The 23,678-nt window shown below is 47.9% G+C and overlaps 1 protein-coding gene across 5 annotated transcripts; it reads right to left on the minus strand.

The window, feature by feature from the left end:
- Positions 1–535: 535 nt before the first annotated feature.
- LOC120902232 (protein charlatan) lies at positions 536–22,679 on the minus strand. Of its 5 annotated transcripts, none has more exons than XM_040310801.1 (7): positions 22,335–22,679; positions 7,180–7,618; positions 6,091–7,053; positions 5,814–6,012; positions 5,454–5,690; positions 3,806–4,069; positions 536–3,510 (listed from the first exon to the last, which is right to left on the minus strand). In XM_040310801.1, exons 2-7 carry the CDS (start codon positions 7,586–7,588, stop codon positions 1,467–1,469), a joined length of 4,116 nt encoding a protein of 1,371 aa, XP_040166735.1. In that variant the 5' UTR covers positions 7,589–7,618; positions 22,335–22,679; the 3' UTR covers positions 536–1,466. The 5 variants fall into 5 exon arrangements, with proteins under 5 accessions (XP_040166735.1, XP_040166736.1, XP_040166738.1 ...); XM_040310802.1 differs by lacking the exon at positions 22,335–22,679 and adding an exon at positions 11,132–11,259; XM_040310804.1 differs by lacking the exon at positions 22,335–22,679 and adding an exon at positions 10,624–11,055.
- Positions 22,680–23,678: the final 999 nt, after the last annotated feature.

A 23,678-nucleotide genomic window follows, 5' to 3' on the forward strand; every position in this document is an offset into this window, starting at 1 on the left:
CTCCGTGACTTCGGGTTTTTATCGTATTTTTCGGATGATACGCCTGATTAGGAAGGCGCCAGACGTATTTAATGCCGTCCAAACCATCCAGATTGATTTTGGACTCATCCGAAAAAATGATTTTGCTCCACCAAAAGATGGATGCAGCTAAATGTTCTTCGGCAAACCGAATGTGCGCTTCTACGTGGTGCGGCAGCAGCTTACGAACCTTCCGCGGTCTCCGGGCACAGAACCCAGCGGCGTTTAAACGGCGAGACACCGTTTTCGCCGAAACTTGCAAACTAAGCTCCTGCTTGATACGAGCGCAAGTTTTGAAAGGATCCGCCCTGATCATCTCAACAATCTGCGCGTCAACGTCGGCCGTTGTTTTTCGGCCGTTGTTACCGATAAAATTTTGATGCGCCTACCGAAAACCGCCAAAATAATCTGGCCACACTGATTATTGCACAAGCTGTCACTTGACAGTTGTCAAACGTTGTCAACATTCCACACAGGGTGATTCAGAATGAAACGGAGCAAGTAAAAGAAATTTAAATTTTTACACGTTTTCTTTTTCGAATTTTATTCCACACCTTCCAATGGCGTACATTATCATAATCGCAAAGGAAATGCTTTACTTTTGTATGGTACGATTATAATCGACTTTTTTCTCTCTCTCTATTTTCCCGTTCAAATGTTTTTTGATGTGATCTCATGACCCGTGCTGTGAACGTGCTGCAAAGAAAACGTAGAAATTCAACAAACCGCACGTGTGAGGTACTAAATGCTCTACTGAAAAGGGAAACAAATTAGAGAAGTAAGTTTAACACTAAATGATACTAGTCCCTGCTAATCTTTGCGCCCAAAAGCGGAAGGCATACCGTTTCTTTTTACAATAATTTGACCAGTTGAAAAACAGAACCGAAAGCAAACGAAAGTAAAGATTGATGCGAAGAGAATGCGTTCTGCTCTATGCTTTTCCCCTCCACTATCCTTAAGCATTTGGTTTGTTTGTTGCCGGTTTTTGGTTGAACAATTCTTTCCATTTTCTGTAATCAATTTGCTTCAGCTTTTTAGACATAACATACCCCACATAAAAACGATCCTTTCGTTTCTCTGTTCTTTTTTGCGAATACAAATTTACAATTCAATCATCATGCTCCATTTTTTTTTCAAGAGTATTCAGTATTCGAGTTCCAAAGTGTTTGTTCCTAATTACAATCATTCCCCCTGCTTTGCCTTACCTCTTTTTCCCATTTAATCCAAAGTCTCCCCCTTTTTAAGTAAAATTTTGTACAACAAAATAAATGCATGGCAAATTCAAGTTGCGGAAAGTCCAAAAGAGAAGAAAAAAAAAAAACGATGGCAATGGGCGTTCTCCTAAATCTAAGGGGGCAGATGACCCTTTTCTTCCTCTTTGTACACTAGAGATCGTGTGTATCGTCCCTCGAGCACGTGTTGCCCCACGTGCTGCTGCTCTACCGTATCTACTTCTTGCGCTTCGCCGTAAAGCAGCGGCTGCGCGGTTTGCGCTTCCGCTGCTTGCGCGCACCGGCCACGTGCTTGCTGCTGCTCTTCTTTATGACGGTGCGTTTTGTAGCGCGCTTTGGGGCGCGCTTGCTCCCGCTATCCGCCTGCACGACCACGCCCGTATGCTTGGTAAGCTTCTGGTGCAGCACGAGCATGTAGCGGCGGGCAAACTGAGCACCACACTTGCGACACTCGCACATCCCCGCCGATGAGCGCCGGTGGCGCCAGAGCGTGTGCAGAAACAGCGACATTCGGCTGTGGTAGTGCGCATTGTCCAGGTGATCGAGCAGACCGCTGGTGCGGCAGATGCGGCAGCAGCGCCGGTTCGTGATCAGCTTGATCATGTGCTTGTCCCGGATGTCGGCCAGCCGGCTCACGGTGGCTTGCGGCTTCTCCGCTGGCGTCGCTTGCTTTTGCACCTTCAGATCGATCGCTTTGCCTTCCTGCTGCTGCTGCTGCTGCTGCTCCTCCGCCTGCTCCTTGGGCTCGGGGCTTTTGCTCGCCGTTTCCATCGACGTGTCCAGCATTTCTACCGCCACGAATGCCATCGGATCATCGGACGGTGGTGGGTCCGGCAGCTCGTCACACTCGCCAATGCGACGCGGCTGGTAGCGCTTGCGCGGGTTCCGTTCACCCTCCAGCAGCACTTTCTGCTGCTCTTCTGTTTCTTTCATTTCCGGCGGCTGCTGTCGATCCGCAACGAGTGGAAGGGGAATGATCGTTACGGGGCTCTCGTCTTCCGCGCCCTTGCCACCGACCGTACTGATCGACACTTCCGTGTGGCTTTTCAGGAACTCGGTGAGCGAAAATTGCTCCGCTTGGGCGGAAGGAGCCGTGTCCTGGCGGGCGGCATCCGCCTCCCGCCGATTGTCCTCCTCCACGGCCGAGGGCGGCGCGGTCCGAAGGATCGTGGCGGCCAGGGAGTGGGCGGCCGGCTGCGGCTGCTTTGATGCGTTCAATGAGTTTTGCGGTTTTTTGTACACTTTATCAAAAATATCGTTTATATTCTTATTGCTAGTGCTGCTATTGTTATTGTTGTGGTGATGAGGATTGTAATGATGATGATGATGATGATGATGGCCATTTTTGTGAGGGGTGTTGTGTTTGTCGGTTACGCCACCGTTTAGTATGGCACTGGCACCGTTCGGAACGATCACCACCGCGGCCGTCCCGTTGCATTGCTGTTGTTGCGGAACGGCCGTCCCGCCGGTTCCGGCGCTTCCGCCATTGATGCGGTTCCGATGGACGATGGAGTTTTCCTTGTCGCTGGAGGATGCGCTGTTCGCTGCTGCCGCCGACGACGCCGACGACGCCGTTCGGCGCTTCTTCATGCTGCCCATGTCGAGGGCGAGCGGTTGCAGCTGCTGGTACTGGGGGTCGATGAGGGGAACGGTTGCCCCGTTGCCATTTGTACTGTGTGGCGCTGTGCCGGTGCTGTTGGTTGCTCTTGGTGGTTGCTGCTGCTGGTGCTGTTGCTGTGTTGATGTAGCGGGAGGCGACGAAACCATCGTGCTGCCGTAGCGGCCACCATTCGATGCACCGACGTGATGGTGGTCCACTGCTTTCGATGGTTTCTGGTGCTGCTGTTTCTTCTGCTGTTGGTGGTGATGAGGTTGGAGATAGGGCTGCTGCTGCTGCTGCTGCTGGCTCGAATGAAGCTGCAGCTGCTGGTGTGCCACGGCAGCCGTGGCCAGCAGCTGCAGGAAGGACAGCTGGTCGCCACCGAAGAGTGAGGCTAGGGATAGGTTCACACTGTCGTGGCTGGCGGCGCCCGCTTTGCCGTCCGCGCCGTGATGCTTTTTCTTCATCTGCCGCTCGATTGCTGCCGCCGCCGCCATGCTCAGGGCGTAGGGCGACGCCGCTGCACTTGTGCCGGTGCTGCTGCTGCTGCTGCTGCTACTGTCGCCGGCATCACCGCCATTGTTGTCTCCGCCTCCCGCATTACGAAAATCCTGCGTGACTGAAGCCTTGTTCCGTCCGACTGCTTGCATGTGTAAAAGGCTGGAAAGAGAGCGAGAGAAAGAGTAGAAAATAATTAATCATAAAACAAAAAGTGGTATGAAAAATACAAAAACTGATAGCGAACGGCAAAATAAATGTAGAAAAAGTAATTATAAATTTAAAACAAACAACAAATTTACAGTAAAAAAAGGATTCGCCTCAACAAGCAGCAAAACAAAGGGGAAACGGTAAACGAAAACAAAACAGCAGCAAACACAGACGCGCAAAAAGCGAAAAAGAAAAGAAAAAAAAAAATGGACCGAACCACTCCGCATCCAAAACCCCAACCGCGTACCGTGCATAGTCGCCGGAGTCACTGCCGTCCGCCTCTAGGTAGCTATAGAGCAGGTCCGGACCACGCTTCCGGTGCGGTCTCGTTGCGATCCACTGTTGCTGTTGTTGCTGATGCTGTCCACCACCGTTCTGTCCCGCCGCTGATGCCAGGACGTGCTGGTTGATCGTTTCGATCAGATTGGCAGCGTTACTGTTTGTCAGTACGTTACCGGTGGCCGCGTGATGGAGGTTAGTGGAATGATACTGGCCATTCGATGTGCCGTTACTGGTTTTTTTTGTGTTTGTATGTGTGTGCAAATGTCGATTATTTGTAGAAAGATTAAAGTGGAATCGTTTTAATAAATGGGCATTGCTATGTAATAGTTAGTACTCATCGCACAGAGTGAGCAAGTGAGCGCTTCAGTTTTCAGGGTAAATGAAAAGGAAAAGTTATTTTTTGGAAAACAATTTGAACACTGGGTTTGAAGATATTCACAAAAAAACATGCAATGCACTAAACCAAAAAAAAAATGAATCTCTCAGTCAGTGCAGCAAAATGTCACTGTCAATGTCATAAAAAAATCTGACTGAAACCAAATCCATGTCAGCGTCACGTACTCAATAGTGATAATCAGAGGTGATACTCATAATCAGTTATCAGTTCTGCAAAATGTCACTGACATAGTCATGACAAATGCCGGCTGAAACAAAATCATGTCAGCGCCACGAGCGCTATTGTGATGATCAGAGGTGAGACTCAAACAGTTGGTGCGACCATCCCATGCTTAGTGACATTGTATGCAACCAACTCTTGGTCAGTCACTTAGTGGCGACATTTTGGGTCGGTGATCATCACGATAGTCATGGGAGCTATGCGAGTGGTTCCAAGAAACAAAATGAGCCTGTTTGACCCAACAGACAATCAAAGCAGAGAGAGAGAGAGAGAGAGAGAGAGAGAGAGAGAGAGAGAGAGAACGAGAAAACATGCTCATTTTGTTGCATGGGACCACACGCCAAGTATATTCCAAGAATGTCGTGATTATCGCCGACCGATAAAATGTCACGACAAAGTGAGTGAGCAAGAGTTGGGTGCTAAACAAAATGTCATCAAGCATGTGATTGGACCACCAACTGTATGAGTCTCATTTCTGATCAACTCAGTTGTGTACGTGAGTTGTGAGTTGAGCTTATTTTCAGTCATGAGTGTTGGTGACAGAAACAGTGGCATTTGGTAGCACTGTTCGGCAGAAAAAGTCATGATTATGCTTGTGACGGCATTAAGCTCAGCTTGTCAGTCCGAGTATCGCGTTGGAATCAAGCATTCGCATGTCGCGTTCGGCATGTCATGACGCACTTTCATTGAGTATCAGCAATGACCATCAAGCTACCACGGATATGTTCATTGTTTTCGTTGATGAACATCTCGTGATGCTCATGACATTTTGCAGATCTGCTCCCAGTACAACATTAAATTACCAACCCATACAATAAAAAAACACAAAAAGAATAGAATATAGGGTGTACCAATTGTTTTAAAACAAAAAACGAGAAAGGGGTTAAAGGTCACCGTTAGGCACACAAACAGAAATAAAAACCAAAACAAAACCGAATGAACCGGTTCCGGAGAAAACAACGGAACAGAAAACAGTGGTTGGTGTTTAGTCTCTCACCCAAAGCCATTCCCACTGGTCGGAATGTTGGTGGGCAAATTGTTCGACGTAAATGCATTACCCAAATTGCGCAGGACGACGTTGCCGTTCGTGTCGCCGCCGCCCGATGCCGGCTGATGCACGGCGGAGGAGGAGGAGGTGGATGATGCGGCGCCACAATGGCCACCGGTCGGTCCCGCACCGCTGCCGGCCGTACCGCTGCTGCCCGCCTTGCCAGCTTTCGATGGATCGTGCGAACTTTTGAGCGTGGTTTGACAGGAAAAAGGGTGTACCGATCATTTCAACATTCGCCACGCCACGAGGGGACAGGGTGAAAAATGCAGCATCATGGGGAATTAAAGTCTTGCTTCGGATACTTACTGTGCTTCCTGCAGATGGGCTTCCAGCTGGGCCTGATCCTCGGCGAAGAAGTTACACTTGCTGCAGGCCTTCTTGTTGTGCACCTTTAGCACGTGCGTTGCCAACCGTTCCGAGCGGGCGGCCTTGTAGTCGCACAGCAGACACACGTACGGTTTGGTGTGTGTGTTGAGATGCCGTTTTAGTCCCCAGTTGTCCGCACCTGTAGGAGAACGACAATTGCAATTAGTAAAATGAGGTCCTCTGGCGGGTTTGAAATCCACTTCCCAAACTCTCTTACCTGCCCAAGGACAGTACGTGCAGGCAAACTTCTTCTCGCCCTTGATTTTCTTCGCGTACTTGTCGTCCGGCGAGCCACCGGCCGAGTTGGCGGAAGTGTTCAGGCTGCCCGACGAGCCTTTTTCCTGCTTGATCGCCAGCTGGGCTGGGTGCAGGTTGGCATGGGACTGTTGGTGGTGGTGTTGCTGCTGCTGCTGCAACTGTTGCTGCTGATGATGACTGTGAAGCTGCAGCAGCTGGGCCTGGTGACTCCCGTTCAGATGCGCACTGCCACTGTCGAGCGTATGCGAAGGTACGACCAGCGACGGTGCATTGCTGAAGCTTCCGGACGGGATGTTCAGCTGCATCTGGGCGAGTGTCATTGCGGTCGTTGCATTGCCAACGCCACCGCCGCCACTACTGCTGCTGCTACTGCTACTGCTGCTACTCGTGGCCGTCGGTGCCCCTCCGGTTTGGCTGCTGGCCGCGTAGTACGTGCCGCCCTTCCCCCCTCCCGAACCACCGCCGGGCGGGTGGCGGCGTGTTTTCGCAATATCGTACTCGAGCTCGCGGTGCATCCGCAGGAAGTGTTTCTTCACGTGGTCGGCCCGGTTGAACGGCTTCAGGCAGGCGTAGCACTGGAACGGTTTCTCGTCCTTGTGGATGTTCTCGTGGCGCGTGAACAGATCCCGCCGGTCGGTGGTGTACGGGCAGCTGGTGCAGCTGTACCGCTTGATCACGCCGGTGGGCGAGGTGGCGGCCGCCGCGTAGCCCGCACCCTTGCCGGCCGTCCGATCGATCGTGCTGGGAATGTTGAGGCCGGTCGGGGAGGCACCAGTCGCATCGTGCGGTTCCGTTTTGGGCTTCTTGTACGCTTTGCTGCCCCCGTAGCCAGAAGGGGAGGAGTGTTTCCCACCGTTCCAGGGATGGTCGTCGCCGGGCTGGTGCGACTGCCAGCGATCGTCCGTTGAGGGGATCGAAATATCTGAGGGAAGAGACATCATTGAATTAGGAAAAATGGTTCTTTTTCTACTAAAGAGACACTTTGTCCCTCTCTCACAACTATGTTCGACACTGCGATCTAGCGACCGTGTACCTAGCAGGAACTCACTTGTGGGCGTTTTGCTCGCGCCGGGAAAGTTAACCGGATTCAGCATCGTGCCGGGCGGCGGAAAGCCATTCTGCATCAGCGCGGCCAGTCCGAATGCGGTCGTTAAATGTTCTTGTTGCTGCTGTTGTTGTTGCTGCTGCTGCTGCTGTTGGGAGGCAGCGGATGACGATGCGGAAGGTTGATTCGTCGTGGTTGTTTCGTAGCCGATTTGTGTTAGTGTGGTGAAGGAGCGCTCACCACCGTCCGGTGGCGCGCTCGGAGCGCCCGGTGCCAGCTGGGCTACCTGCGTGTTGTGCGGGTAAAGCCCGTGGGCCGACTCGTCGCCGTACAGCTTCCGGGTAATTTCCTTAAACATGTCCTCGTACGTCTCAACCCCGGTCGATTGAGACGTCGGCAGGAGGGTGGTCATCGCGGACTGGAACAGCCCACCGAAGACACGCTGGAAGTGGAAATGGAGAGCAAACGGCTAACGGTTAGTTTTATAAGTTACACCGGACAAAGGGAAAATATAAAAACAACTCAAAAATGGCGCCAGAATTGCGCCAAAATGATGCGCCCCGGCTCGGCGCTTTAAAGCACTCCCATCATCATCACCCATCCGCGCGGTAAGCCGGTATTATTTCAATGTCAATCAGCACATCGCAGTATGGCAACATTTTAGCAACGCTAGAAGCGGAAACGGGAAACGGGATGGTGCTGTGTGAAAGGTGCAAACATCAACCACGTGGTGTGGGCCGCCGCCCGTTGAAAAGTGGGTGGCTATGGGGCAGAGAGCGTTCTCGCTTGCACGTTCTCGGAAACAGCATCATCCCCAACAACCACGCTCCATCCTTCCCCGGCCGGTATTCTGGGCGGTTTTCAGCATAAATCTCCCCTCCTCCCCACTCTCCCTTCCTGATCATCATCATCATTGCCACCCACGTTGATTCGAACGCTACAGCCAAAAACCCGAATTCCAGCGCGAGCACAAAACACAAAAACACCAAAGTGATGAAGAATTTCGCTGGCGGAAAGGCCCGAGAAGCCAACGGAGAGAGGAAGCAGCGTTTGTGTGTATGTGTGTGGCCCGAGCGGGGGTAGGGTACACGTCGTTTCATTCACAACTTTTTCGGAACTCGGAAGATCCCCCTCCAAGTGGTGGGCGCGATAAATGAAACATCCCGGGAGGAGAGACGTGTTTGTGCAAATTTCTTCAAGGATTTTTGACCGTTCCAAAACTATTCCAAGCATTAATGGGATATCCAATATGCTACTGATTTCTTAAGCTTCTTAGTTGCAGTTGTTTCCGTTAAGGCTTTGAATGTATTCGCTTTAAATATATAAAATAATGAGATATTGCGGGTCACATGCGAGTACGATGACTCCACCCGCTCCCCGAGCAGTGTGTAAACAAGGTAAGTGGTGAAGATTCAAGTTCAACCGGTTCAGTGGCTAGTCTTTGGGCGTAAACAGTCTGTGCCTCTTTAAACTGCTCAATGAACTCTGCAGCAGTATTTGCGCAGCGTCTGAGCGTTAAGAAGACGGTTGGAGAAGCTTGGGATGAATATTTCTGATTTTTTGCTAAACAACTTCAACAATTTTTGGGTTTTTGGGTTGTTCTTTTACAAAGTTATTTTTCATTTGGGTCATCCCAAGTTGAATATCCGAACACACATTGCTTGGTCCACCAAAACCAATGTTCAAAACATCCTGAATTCTTCTATATCTTTGAATTCTGCTTTTGTTGCATATGAAGATGAAGATCAAAAGAACTAGGTCGTCGATCTGCGTGCCTAATATAAGAACCGACACGACTGTTAGACAATTGGACGTTCTCCAATGACTCATGCACATGTGTCCAATTGAATTCTGGGTCCTCTTGAACAACAGTTCGTCCGAATCCCCAATTCCTGTTTGGTTGATGGGAATAAGATATCTATTGATTTCTTACTTTTCGGAATAGCTTGTAATATCCTTTCCGGACTACCTGAATAGTGCTGTCCAGCAGTCTCCTCCGGACAACTTTCGCCCACAATAGTAGCGGGTGGAGTGCTGTTGGGAAATTGTTGGGAGTGCGCGCGCGTACACACACACACACACACACACACACACACCACCTCAAAGTTTGCACCAACACCAAGAACTAGCAGCAGGGTTTCAGCAATAAACGCGCGCCATCAACAGCAACCATATTCTGCACGTGCAACTGTGCAAGGACCAGAGATCTGGGCCCACGAAAACATAACCGGGCAACCCCCTTTGGGGGGCACCGGCTATCTCGGTGGGTGGTGGATTGACTTTTTTCTTGTTGTTAGCTACTTCTGCTATGTTATCTTGTCATATCGCAACAAAACAAAAAAACTGCCGTATGATTAACCAACTGCCACCCAGAGCACCCGGACGACTAATTGCGACGCCCACTGCATCATGCCGAGGGCACACACCAACCCCACAACAGTGTGCGTAGGCCACGTTCGAAGTGGAAAAACAACATCTTCTCTTTCGTACGCTCGCTGTAAGGCTGCATATTGGCCCTGAAGTCAGCACCGTCTCCAATACCACCCACATATACAAAAACAGTGAGAGTGAGAGAGAGAGAGAAGCAGGGCATAGAGGGAAGGGACTTGAAAGGGGTGGGAGATGAAAGGAATCGCGCATCTCCCCACCCAACGAAAGGGCTGCGTAGGAGTAATGGAAATGCCATTCGATTAATTCTCCCTTTTCGTTTCATCTCTCTTTCTCTCTCCCTCTCTCTCTCTCATTTGCACTCTCTTTAGCTCCCACACACACGCACACATACACGAATTTGCTTTGCGCGCCCTTGTGGCGCGGCTTCTTCCTTTCAAACGGAGTTGGGGCAATGCAATCTAGTGGGTGGCAGCACTGGTAGGTGGGCTCGCGTCACTCTCCTAGTGGGTGGCAGTTTCGATACATTTTTCCCAATCTCTTTTCCCATCCACGGCTCTTCCCCTCGGCACTTCTGTCCACAATATGGTTTGTCCCGGCAGTCCCAGGCACACATTCCTTCTCATTGGCACTTTGTTCCACGCTGCAGTATGGGGTGAGAGTGAGTAGGAGAGGGGGAGGATGCAAGGGGTGGACCGACCGGAAACCGACTGCACTTGATTGAGCTGATGGACAATTTGCACCGCAGCAGCCTGAGAAAACAACAAAGAAAATCGATAACGACGCGCGGAGCACGCCGTCTGGCTTTGATGTTTCGCAAACTTGGTTAAGTCGTTTGCCGGGAGCAGTACTGGAGATTTATAAAGACTAGTTTTTAGGCTTCTTCAAGATAATTGAAGTAGAATTAATGAATAAGCTTTGGGTGATATTTATGGACACTTTCAATAAAGGCATCTCCGCCTCACAAGAACATGTTTCATGGTGCAATACACAACTTCAGAGAGCTTCAGAGCCTGCCTTTAAGGCTTTATACAGGTTTCAAACGCATCAGTATGCTACCTCACACGTCGGAGCTGTTAATACATCCTTGTCACGATTCTATCATTCACTGCACATTTCTTCCCTGCACCAAGGAGTCAGGCAACAGCCAAAAAAAAAAACCAATAAGAAGCAACTCTTCTCACTCTCTTCCAGAAGGCTTCGATAACTTCTTCACCACACCACAGAAGCTCGTGCTGCCGCCTACCAGCCAATTGGTCAACCACACAAGTCCACCCAAGCGACACACACACACACACATTCACAGCACCGCAGCAGGAAGAAGTCCTTTTTCTCCCCCTCAACGAAAAAAAAGAAAAGAGAACGAACTTGTCCACCCCAAAAAAAACCGTGCCGAAACCGGAAATGAGCAACCCCCACCCCGAAAAAATACAGCGACACACACAGACACACGCGATGGGAAACAAAACGGAAAGAAGTAAAATGGAAAGCGAATATTCACAGAGCAAAAAAACCACCACCCCGGGCACAGAGTGACTGTCCAGGAGCGACCGACAAAGGTACGTACTTCTCCATTCGCACCCCCGAACCGATGGAACAATAGTGTGAGCCAACCGAAGAACGCAAACCGTCGGAACCCACCAGCAGCAGCAGAGCGCGCGCCCGAGCAGAGCGTGGCCGACGACGATGGCGGTTGCTGATGACGATGATGATGACGACGATGTCGTCAGGCAACGCCGGCGCCGAAGACTACACACGCACCCAGAGCATATATACATATACAGAGAGAGAGAGAGACAGATGGAGAGAGAACAAGAGAGTCAATCCACCCCACCGCCGTCATCAACATCATCGAAGGTGGTGGTACTACAGAAGGCGAAGAATCCCGATGGTCGCGAAAGATGACGGCGACGACGATGACGATGACGATGGTTGCTGGCAGGGTGGCGCAGGTGGAATGATGCGAGGGTTCATGCGTGGATCAGTCATTCCCCCACTCCCTTTTATTTATTGCAGGCTCCACCAGCGGCAGTTGCGTCCGGTTGCAGCAGTGGATTGAAACGTGTTTAGAAGAATTTTTGGGGGACAATTTTAGAGTGCAGCCTTCGTAAAGTTTGGTGGAGGTATACAAAAGTGCTGCTGCCTACTGTAGCCTTACAGATCTCAAACACATCGTCTGTTCAATTTTGTTAAACATTTGGTCATCTTGATAATACTGACTTTGGTTTTGTTGCAGCTTTGAAAACTAGAAACACAATTAGTACCTCAGTGCTTCATTGACGGGATTCTTCAAAAAGATTGGTTCTACTGGAAATTACGTATAGAATAGGGATGTACTATACGCTTAAAGCCACACAATAACATTGCCTATGCATCGATTTCTAAACTGTACGTAAAAAAGTTCGATGTATGAAGAATGCCAACATTCGCTGTTTGCTCTATCGACCAAAACAGACTGATACGGACATTCTGGTGTTAAGTGACGGTGTAATTTAACTGGATTTAAGTCTGTTGTATACTAGAGAAGTTCCCTATACTGTTCCCAAATGAGACGAATTGCGTGTATTGAAAATTAATGGAAAAATTGAAATAATATTGAAGGTAATATTAATAAACCCTCAAGTATTAAATCAAAGTAACAAAATCGCCTGAAAGTATGCAGCAATCAAAGCTAAAATAGCTTTTTAACGTGTTGTTTCAAGTTGCTTAATATTCCGATACCGACTGGTTCAGAGTCGTTAAAAGGACGTTAAACGACACAAATTCTGAAAACAAAAGGAAATTCTGAAAACAATCCACAAGGTTCTGTACTCACAAAGTTTATCTTTTGTTTTTCTTCGTACTTTTTTCAATATTTGTTTTTCTCATTTTATTTATTGGCTAGAGTTTATCCCATCAGCAGCGATGATAAAGGTGGGCATTAACACTGTAGCAAACCTCATAGATTTGATGTTGGTCGTTACGCCATCACAGTGAGCAAACAAATAAGTAATATTGCCTTCCATGAAACTGACAAAAGGTTGGTTTTTAACAGTTATTTATTCAAACAAATATATTTTACATTTTTAATTTATAATCAAAATAAACTCCATTATAAACACTTTTCCATCCGCCGCGCCATCCAAGCGACTCTCCCACCAATACCAATTCTTGTGCAAAACGCACCCGGCAAAAAAAGGAACCCTTTTCCGACAGCAGACCCTGGGCGGAAAGATCGTTTCGTGCTCTCCCTGCTAAATACACACACAGACACACAAACACTGCTCCGTCCGATGGGCAATAACGACCATGGCGACGACGACGGCAATGATGATGATGATGATGATGATTGGTACCGGCGAATAGCAAACAACCCCACCGCCAAACCCACCCAAAACAGCATACTACACACACACACACACCATGTGGTGGCAGAGCGTCGGTGTCGGCAGGCGGCAAACGGTCGGAAGGAAGTTGAGCATCGAGCGTAGGGAGAGAACTCGACCACCCCTCGGGCTCCCATCTTCCCGCGTGCCCCGCTCGCAAGGCGGTAATGCCACCCAGGGGCACAGCCCGCCATTCACGCTGACACATTTCGCGTCGCTGTGTGGAAAGTGCGTTTCAACCATGCAGCTGCTGGAACCGAAGGCACCGAGAGCACAGCGCATTGCCAGGAGCATCTCGAACTCGGTAACCGATGGGGGGTTTGGTAGTGCACATCTGTCCATGGTTTTGGGGATGGGTACGCAAGGAAACATAAGGTACCAGTGCGCGGATGGAAGGTGTTTTTTTGTGTTAAAACACAAAGAGAAGGATAAAATATGCTGGAAGAAGCATTATTGTAGTGCAAAAAGTTGTGTTTGCACAATCATTCTGCTTTATGTGACGCAATTTAGCTGTAAGCTAAGCCCACTGTCCATCAAACGCTCTTCCTTCGTGGCGGTAAAACGCACCCATCCCAGGATTATCCCTACGCACCGCACCTTACACCGAAAAACGACTCCTACACTCACACACGCATGTGGGTGTGTGTAAGGGTGCGTGCGTGTGTGTGTTAGTTGAGCTGTGAGAGGATGTGTGTATGTAGGCAACACCATTTGCAGCACAGGCGCATCAAGAACGCCCATCGCGACCTCCGCCCCGCGCTCGGGCTCGGGGTGGTGGTGATGGTGGCGGTGTTGGCCATCTCACACCACCTTCTTCATTGGCAATTTGAGCCCGGGAGAAAGTCTGGGTGTGGGTAAATGCATCTTGCAAACTTCATTACCGGGCTTAGCAAGGGAAGAAGCAGCAGTGTCTACCTGACTGCGTTGAAGTGCTGCGGGTTCAGGTATTTGTTTTTAGCACCTCCAACATCTGGTGCTATCTGTACCATGAAGCTCGGTGTGGCTGTGCAGTGGAATTGCAGGATGGGACTCAAGGGTAGCCATCAAGGGTCGTTGGTTTCTTCTCGGAAGATTCACGGCCTCGGGAGGAGTCTGCCCGGCGGGGGATTGCGAGGAACAAAAAGAAGGGGTAAGAAAATCTGTTTCCAGCACATGTCGACGAAGCAATGCAACTGCGAGCATTTTGCACGGTGCCGTGGCAAATCGCTTTGTCCGAACACACCACGAACCACGTGGGGGGTTCAATGCTATGTAAACAGAAGCTGATGATCAACTGAAAAGGATGGAGGTTCGGTATCCCCATGTGTAAAGGCGAATGAATGAAATTACTAGAAGTAATTCTAATCCTTGGAAGAGATGCGTGTTTCAATCCCAGGCATGTGGCATTATCTGGAATGTAGTCCATAGTCTTGTAAGGAGTTCCTAGGAAGTGAATGCGCTTGTAAGGATAATGCTTGGCAGAAAACAGCAACAGTGGACTTCTAATTCTCTGCTTATTTGCAAACAATCTATAGAAATGGCTATTTCAATGGCTAATCAATTTAATGAATGTCAGGTTTTTCAGGAATGTCAAGTAAATTGCAGTATGACCAGGGCTTCATTAGAATAACGAAAGGGGGAGTTAGAATAAATAGGACCTAATTTTATTGCAACATTAACAAATAAGGAAAAAAGTCGACGAATTCCTTCGAAATTCTAATACAACATTGTTATTCACCGCATCCAAGATGTTTTTCAACAGCTGTCAAATGGGGCATTTTCTTCAAAATGAAATTTCAGTTTCAACACATAACAAAGAACTGTAAAACTCAATCCAGCTTGAGTCGTGTTGAAAATCATCTTGCACGCGGTGAATAACAATGTTTACATTCGAAAGTGACTTGGAAAACTCTGTAATAAAAACTTAAAGTCAACAGGTGAATGTAGGCCCCTAACAGCGTCTAAAGCATCTTGAATTGATTGAAAATGATTTACACTTCAAGAACGTAGTTCAAAGAGTTGAATGCAGTATTACAGGGGTTTCCAAGTCACTTCCAAATGTACACATAATTACAGGATTTCTAAGTCACTTTCCAATGTGCACATAATTATTCATCACCTGCAAGATGTTTTTCAACAGCTGTCAAATGGGGTATTTGCTTCAAAATGAAATTTCAGTTTCAACACCTGATTTTCAACACATAACAAAGAACTGTCAAACTCTAACCAGCTTGGGTCGTGTTGAAAATCATGCTGATGGAATTAAAAATTATTTTGATGGAATTGAAATTTTAGATAAATGTGGAATAACGTTTTGCGAGCGATGAATAACATCCTTTAATTTCAAAACTGACTTGGAAAACCCTGTATTGATTATTAAACAATTTTGCTAATAGTTTACACAACACCAAGTTAAAACATATTTATGCATTAAAAGTGCTTTGAATTAAATCTACGATATTTATGCGGATCTACACGCAATAAGTTTCTGTTTCAGAGATATGCAGTTTCCAAAATTGGCTATTCGTGAAGCTAATTGTACCGATTAGACTTAAAAAATGAATGATACATTTATTCACCGCCGAATTTGTAAAATCATAGAGTGTAAATTTTCTGTATGAATATTATTTCATAATAGATTTAATGTTTAAAGACTAAAATTTAATCTAAACACGCATATATTCTAACTATTTTGGCTAGACATTGCGAAAATCGACATTCGGAGTTATTGAAAGCGAAGGAGTATGTTGGTTAAACTCGTGCATTTATAATTTAATATTTTTTCTAAATATATTCTGTTTGGAGGAAACATTTCATCTTGTCTTCCATCTCAAAAGCAGTTCAACGCTGTACCTAGTTTTTCACAGCTATTTCCCGCAGGACGAAACAACCAACACACGTGTGCTATACATCTCAAAACACACATCCTTGAAATATCGATGACATTCCCGGGTGGATTTGGTTAAACTTTTAACCAACACACACACATACGTTCTCCATTCGGTGCAATTCGTTCCAGAAGGATAATTGAAACTCGGGCCCGCAAACGGAACACAACAGACGCATGGAAAAGAAAGCCGAAAAAGGAAGCGAGATTTATTTATAGCCTGTGAAATCCGTCCAACAAAAAGGACTTCTTCGTATGTATGTGTGTGTGCGTGTCTGAAGGAATGCCTTAAGGCCGGTTGGTTCGGCTGTGTGTACAGGAACGCATCGCGGCAAGGAATCGCATTGCACAAGGATACGCAAGAGGGAGAGTAGGTTCGCTTCCGTTGCGGGTATGGTCGCAGTTTTGAAGCAGTTGTGGGATGTGAATTTGGGTCGCTTGCTGTAAGTAAATCGTTCCCAAAAACGGACATCCTCGCAAAGGATGCGAACGAATTTTCTTCACACAAAATGAAGGAACGTAATTTGATGGGGCTGACAAACTTACTGACCCGGGCGAGGCAAAGGGGGTTGAGAGGGGGAGGAAATAAAATGGCAAACGCGTCTTCGCGGGAGCGAACTAAAATAAACTCCATTTTCTCGGAAACCGTATTATGTTTCGGCAGGGGTTGCAACGTCCCCCCTCTCCAACCCTCGTTTTCTCCACCCAAACCCCCCCCCCCCCCTCCCGTATAACCACCCCTTTTTTGTTTTCAACGGAAAACGGCGCACAATAAACCGACGCCGCCGCCACCACCACGCAAAAATGGGGCTGGAAGTTGGATCTCGCGCGGTTAAATGGCCCTGAAATGGCAGGCAAAAACCGCCCGTACCCAAGGGGCCCAGGATGTGAACACACCAACACACTCACGCACAGACACACAGGGACACTTGCTATACACGATCGTTCCTTCGAACCGTCGGAGCACCAACGATCACCGCTGTAACGCGGGTGCGCACTCGTGCGCGCGCACACAAACCTCCGGTGCGAAGGATCGGAACAAAAGGGAAAGCGAGATAAAAATTCCATCCCAGCTCAGAGGGGGCGCGCGAGCGGCCCCTTTTTCCCGTGCTCGAAAGGCTGCCTCTGCCTGTCTGTGCACGCGTGTATGTGTGTGTGTGTGTGTGTGTGTGTGTCAGTGTTTCTTGCACCGTTTCTTTTGAGTTTTCTTTGTCCTCCATTATCCACCCGCTTGCTGCCACCCCGTCGAGGGGTGGATTTTTGAGCCCAGTGAACCGCAGCAACAGAAGAGGGTGGTAATGTGTGTGTGTGTGTGTGTGTGGTGGGCCGAAAAACAGAACAGAAGGCATCCATATGCCCAATGGCAGCAGCAGCAAACCACGGGACAAGTGGGTTGGAAAGTCAGCAGGAGGAGAGCTGCAGCTCGGCAGGATGCAGTGCGGCGGCAGCAGCAGGAAATACGGTTTCACGGGGGACGGCGAAAGCGCGTGAGGCGAAAAAAAGGGACGAGACAGAAAAAAATAAGAACCTGAAAAGGGTCTTCGATGGGTGGTAGGTGGTGGTGGTGGTGGTGCGGCACACATACAACATTACAGGCACACAAACGGTGGGTTGGGATGGGATCAACTGAGAAGGAGCAGAAGAGGAAGAAGGAGAACGGCTGGGATGGAGAGGAGGTCGACAGTTTTACGATCATTATTTCGAAAAACCTGCGCCAACCCAACCCAATGCGTCACACCACCGGGGCATGTAGGAGCTGACGAGACAAAAAAGACCCTGTGGCACATCGGTGGAGTGGAGTGGGAAGGGAAGGTGTGGGCTGCACGCAAACGGTTTTGTGTCTTCCTCTTGGCGTCTTCGGCTACGACACCTTTTTTCCCTCCCACAAGATGGCCCAAGGGGGGGGGGGGAGCGGTTTTGTGGTGGATTGTGTGGATGCAGGAGACGCACCCTCGCGATCAAGGATCAAGCGATCGAGGGCAAGCGGACAGGCGTATGCCCATCGAGAGTCGCTGTTAGAGGTGGGAGTTGGAAAAACTCTGAACTTTGACGAGGGGAGTAACAAACATCGGGCTGGATGACTTTGTTGGAGGTGGTGTCCACCGAAAGGACACACCGGTGATGGTGGGACTGTTATCAGTCATTTCTTCTAGTCTGCTTCTACAAAGGTAGAGAGACCCTTTTCTTATTCCTTGCCGAGGCGCAGCTGCCTACACAGAGCTGAGGGATGGGCCCGGAGGTCCCAAGCAGTAAACCGGCACGTTGCGTTGGTCCCGTAGGGCGGGCGTTGAGAGCTAATGAACCGTAGGGTGTTTGGGTGTTGGTGGCAGGATAGCCCATAAGTGCACCCAAGAAGACACAGACAACCACACACACACAGATATCCACTTAAACGAGAAAGAAGGTAAAGCGAACAGAAAATTTCACCACCCCAGAGAGGCTCAAGGTTCTTGGGATCGTCGTCAGGCGGGTGTGTGTGTGTGTGTTGTTTGCCATCTTGAGGATGGCCCGCACCACGACAACAGGACCTGAGCGAAGGTTGGTTTGGGTTGGGTGGTGTGTTGGTGGCATCCGGTCTTCTCTTTGTTGCCGAGCGTGTTTTTCCCCCTACAATTCCGTTGCCGATCTAGGGTGGGTTTGAAGTTACACAGGGAGGATATGATCGTACAGAAGAGTTTGGGTTGTGCGCATCGTTGGTTTATTTATTGGATCTTTCAATGGAATAGCTTGGGGGATCAGAGTGATGAGCCTGTTGTAAGGATAGGATGGTGTGCGTTTTTGGAAGATATCCTGAGAGTTGTTGTGTTTAATGTTTATGCCATTCACTCACATTTAGGGTATTCCACCGCAAGGGTATACTCCAACACCTGCGCAACTAATTTAAATATATAGGTCATATTTCACACAAGGATAGACCGGCTGAAAGGCCTTCAGACATGTTCGTCTTGTGAGGAATATTGGGATCCAGCTATTGGGAAACCGATTAGTCACAGATAACCAAGCCCATTATAGGCTGAGGTGGATCTTAATCGACTTCAGCTGTTAAGCCACACAGGAGATGATATATTAAACGGACACATACCTAATCCTGTTAAGATTCAACAATTCAACACGAAGAACAGGGAGTCATTGAATTCTGAAAATCGCTTTCCATATTTACTTTGCAATAAGAGTAAGCTAAGCTATCATACTTCACAACAAAAGGCTCCAGTCACAATCAATCGTTAGCTTAGTTTTGGTCCTTCGAACCGGATGGTGGTTTATGTACCATCTTCCACAAAGCAGGCAGCTCCAAATCTAACGATCTTTAACGAAGCTTGCTCTCTACCTGGATATGTAGTTTCTTCTTCACATTCGTGTTGGCGATCGGCGATCAACATTTGGAGGGTTGGGAGGATCTTTTCGTGATGACTCCGCCTTAGGGTGCTGGTGCGCTCGTACCCCATATAATGATGGGAATTCACCCAACCTACCCCCTTCCCACCCCCCCCCCCCCACACACACACACACACACACACACACACACAAAGCGAATTCTGATCGAAAACCGATCGAAGGCACCGAGCTAAGAGCAACAGGGTAAAGAGAATCGCGACATGTGTTTACGAGTGTAACATTAGGATCTTTTTTTTCGGAGAAGTCAGAAAATTGATCATAAAACTTGCCTTTCCGGAAGGTATCCAGGGGGGGAGCGGCTGGTGTACATCGTAAAAATAAGGGATTAGTTGGGAATATAAGTATAGGACCGGCTGACGTTTGATGTGCAATTTCAATTTCAGTTCCAACTGTTTGAACACTAATTTGAACGGTATATATAACAGCAGAAGAAGACGAAAAAAGGAAACCTTATTGGCAGTCGAAGGACAACGTTCCACCGGTGGGACCTAACAATTCGGCACCAAAAACCTTGATGAATTTGGCGCCTTTTTATAGCGCGCGGGCGCCCATCGCATCCGCTGGGAACCATTCCACCCCATAAACAACTGAGCAGCGGCTAAAGGGGGGTTAGCTCGAACCCGCGGCAGGAAGTCGTGCCGAAGATGACGATGATGATGATGACGGGGGACGGGGATGATGATCAGGATGAAACGATCCCCTACCCGTACGTGGTGGTGTGTCTGAGAAGCGTTTTTGTTTTCTTTTTGTGATCCGGCCGGGAATTTTCGGAAGCACAGCTGGTGGGGGGGGGGAGGGAGCAAACAGGTTTAACCCCAAAACCGCCGGGTGGGTGGTGTGCTGTTTTAAAATACACACATCTCACCTGCCGGCTGCGCGGCATAACCATAGCAACCCAACAAGAGCGACACATACACACAAACACACATATGCTCGCGCGCAAGAGCACGAACGGTGTGTGTGTGTAAAGGCATGCACGGCACAGACGCTCGCTCGGCACAGACATCGAAGCCACCCGAAAAAGGGGTGGTTTCAGGCGATCATCATCATCATCATCGAAAGAGGGCCTTTTGTTGCTGCTGTTGTTGTTGCTGTTGTTGGTGGTGATGGTGGTCTGCGGCCTCCTCTTTGCGGCATGTGTGCTGTTGATCGTTTATTCCTTCGAAAACGAGGCGACGCTCCTTGGGGGGATTTCTTTTTTTTTTTTTTGTTGCTCGTCTACATCGTTTATTCAGACCAAACACCCTCCGCCCGCCCCTCGATCAATTTCGACTGGAGCAGCATTTTAGTTTCAGTAAGGGAGGTTTTGCATGGCGAGTGAACAATAAAAAAAAGGAAGAACAGTGTATGAAATTGAAAGAAGTAAAACTTAGTTTGGTCTAAAGCTGTTCAATCCAACGTTTGACATTGTTTTCGAGTCTTAATATAATATCAATAATAATAATAATAATAATAAAATGTGTTGGTTTTTCAATCCGTAAATGAGTCATACATAATGTTTCCAAAATGCTCAGATCTGTATCCAATTTAAACTTCTGATAGATTTTTAAGCGAGAATGTTCGAAATTTAGCTTGTTTCTTGGTCATTTAGTTGTTTACAGACTTTAAGGAGTTTTCATACGATACAAAAAACAGGTTCAAAATTTATGAAAATAAATACGAAATTATTGTTATGAGTTTCACAAAATATTAAATTTTGTGATCAGATTTTAGATGAAAAAAACTATTTTTTCTAATTTCTCTGCATTTAACCATCCTCCTTCACACACACATGCAGTGGGCCGAACACCGATGCCATGGCCTCTATCCACCAGCCCACATAACCTCATCTGACAGCCGATCCCACACCGCCAGGAAAAATCTCCCGAAAACACACTCGCCTTTCAACCTCCTCAAAAACCCACTGTTGGATGGATGTTGAGCGAAAAAAAAAACACACAAACACACACATAAAGCTCAAAATGGGTGATGTGAAGGAATCTTGATGGAAAAAAGGGACTCAAACACGCATACAAGGGCACGCGGGCACACGGAGCCGCGTAGTGTGGGTCTCCTAGCAGCACACATCCTTTTTGACAATCGGAGGAGGCGAACCTACGGCCCAGCCTACGGCCCAACACCAAAAACCTCTAAAGGGGGAATGCTATAGAATTCACCTAAGGGAACGTGTGCGAGAGAGACACAGAGAGAGAGAGAGAGAGAGAATGAGGTAGAATAGGAAGCAAAAAGAAAAAGGAACAAAAACGGGAGCAAACTCATCTTCGTCTGTGCCGCTGGCACTCGCTCCTTTCCCACCCTCACCCACACCAAAGGGGAGGAGGTGAACAGTGCTGGGTGGAAATAGCCGCGGGAGGGTCAGGGTAGAAACCCTTCGGAAAGGAAATTAACGAAGCAAGCAAAAAAAAAAAAGGAGACACACCGAAAATGCTCCGCACCGCTGCCGTTGCAGCAACACACACCCAAAAGGAAACCGACGGCAGGTGGACGACGACGACACCGACCCGGTCGAGCAAGAAGAGAGAGTGAGAGCGAGTGAGCGTAGAGCAAGTAGAAGGAGAGGACAAACGGGGGAAAGGAGGCAATATCACCCACCGAACATTTGTCACCGTTGACGCGATGGGTGAGAGGACGAGGAGGCTGCAGTCGATAAAAGCGGTGCCGAAAAAAAAACCCACCGGTGTGTGAGTGCGTCCCAAGGGCAAAACGCAGGGTGAGAGTAGGGCGAGTAGGCGTAAAAGGGAGACGAAATGAAAAGGGGACGAGAGCGAAAGAGAGAGAGAGTGCGTGTGTGTTGAGGCAAATGGATCCCGTGGGATGGGAGGTGGTGGTGGTGAAGGAGGAGGTGGTGGTGGTGGTGAAGGAGGTGGTGGTGATGGTGGAAGCAAACTCCGTCCACACGATCCCGTGTCGATATATCCACCCACCTGATTAACCTCAATTTTTTCGCTTCAAACCTGTGGGCCTGCCTCAAACGCTCTGACTTCCGCGTGTTTGCCGACCGCGTCCCACCCAGCGCTGGGGCGACACAATTGTTGGCGAATTTTTTTGTGTATTTGGCTCACAGGTCCTTTAAAACATCAGAAAAGACTCCCTGTTCCCCATTCTATGCCACTACCTGTACAGTATCAGGGGTAATCACTTACCACTCTTTCTCTGTTCCGTTTTAATCCAACCAACTCGTGCGGTGGGACTGGGGAGCCCTTTCTAACGTGAATAACACTCGTGCACAAGGATACACACACACTGCCAATATACAAGCAATCCTTGGATCTCGTAGAACGGCACAGACAGTCGCGAGAACAATCACTGATAACGCAATGCGCTACATCGCACAAAATTCACTCCCACAGACACACTGTCGGCTTTTCTATCGGCCGAAAAAACAATACGACCGCGTGTTACTGCAGGGCGCGAAAACAAAACGTAACGAACTTTGCGGCTGGCTAGATCTGTCTCGGTCGGCTGACAAGATGAAAGTGTGCGTGGTGTTTGCAGCAGCAGCAGAAGCGGCGGGTCGGCAACCGGCATCCCCAGGCACACATATTTGAGTTTGCAGGGTTGGTCGGGTATGACGACGATGAAACAACTCCTATGAGACACTAAATATTATTTATAATTACATTTAAATAAAAGTTACATGAAAGTCAATTGATTAAAAGAGAAGCGAACTGAACTAATATTTACCACAAAACATATATTTGTTAACAAATCTAATCTGTCATCGACGAGCCCTGTATATCGTTTGTCGTTAGATAGGAGGGGGTGGAGGAGAGGAGAGTATTCGCTTTGTTTTCGTGCTCTCTTTTGACCGGTTGCTCTCGTTTGCCCTCTCTCTATATCTATCTCTCTCTCTTTCTCTATCGCTTGAATTTGAGCCGATGGTGGGAATTTTGTTTGATTTTTAAATGTAAAGCAAACACATTAAAGCTAAATATGATGGTCATTGGTAATCACATAATATCATTCAGGAGAATTTTTAATTGTTTTATTCAGAATAAATTATACAAAAGAAACAAAAACAACCAACAGCCGTTTTCGATGCTCACGGAAACAATCGGTAAAGAAAACTTTCCCGTGAGATTATAATTCAAGCAATTCTTTTGAATTTGATCTATCTGGATAGCGTTTCTGAGCAACAGAGGGCGTTAGCGAGCATTTGAAAGATGTTTGAATTACCCACCAACAGATGATGCTAATAATTTTATAAAACGTGTTCAATGCATTGTACGTTAATAACAACTTTGATGGTGTTTTATATTGAATGTAGCAAAATGTTTCCAGTTACCTGGTGCCAAAATACTAAATTTTGAAACCAAAATGCTGTTTTAAAATTAAAATCCTTTAGTACTTATGCACGTTAATTTTTGATTTGTTTGATCGTGATTGATGCCGTCCTTTCTGAGATAATTGTGGTCTGCAGAGTCTTTTAGGTGGAATAAGAGTATTTAGCTGAGAACTTGTTCATCAATTTTTATTATTTTTTGCTT

The sequence above is a fragment of the Anopheles arabiensis genome, chromosome 3 (assembly GCF_016920715.1).
Source record: "Anopheles arabiensis isolate DONGOLA chromosome 3, AaraD3, whole genome shotgun sequence".
In the NCBI taxonomy this organism is placed as follows: Eukaryota; Metazoa; Arthropoda; class Insecta; order Diptera; family Culicidae; genus Anopheles; species Anopheles arabiensis.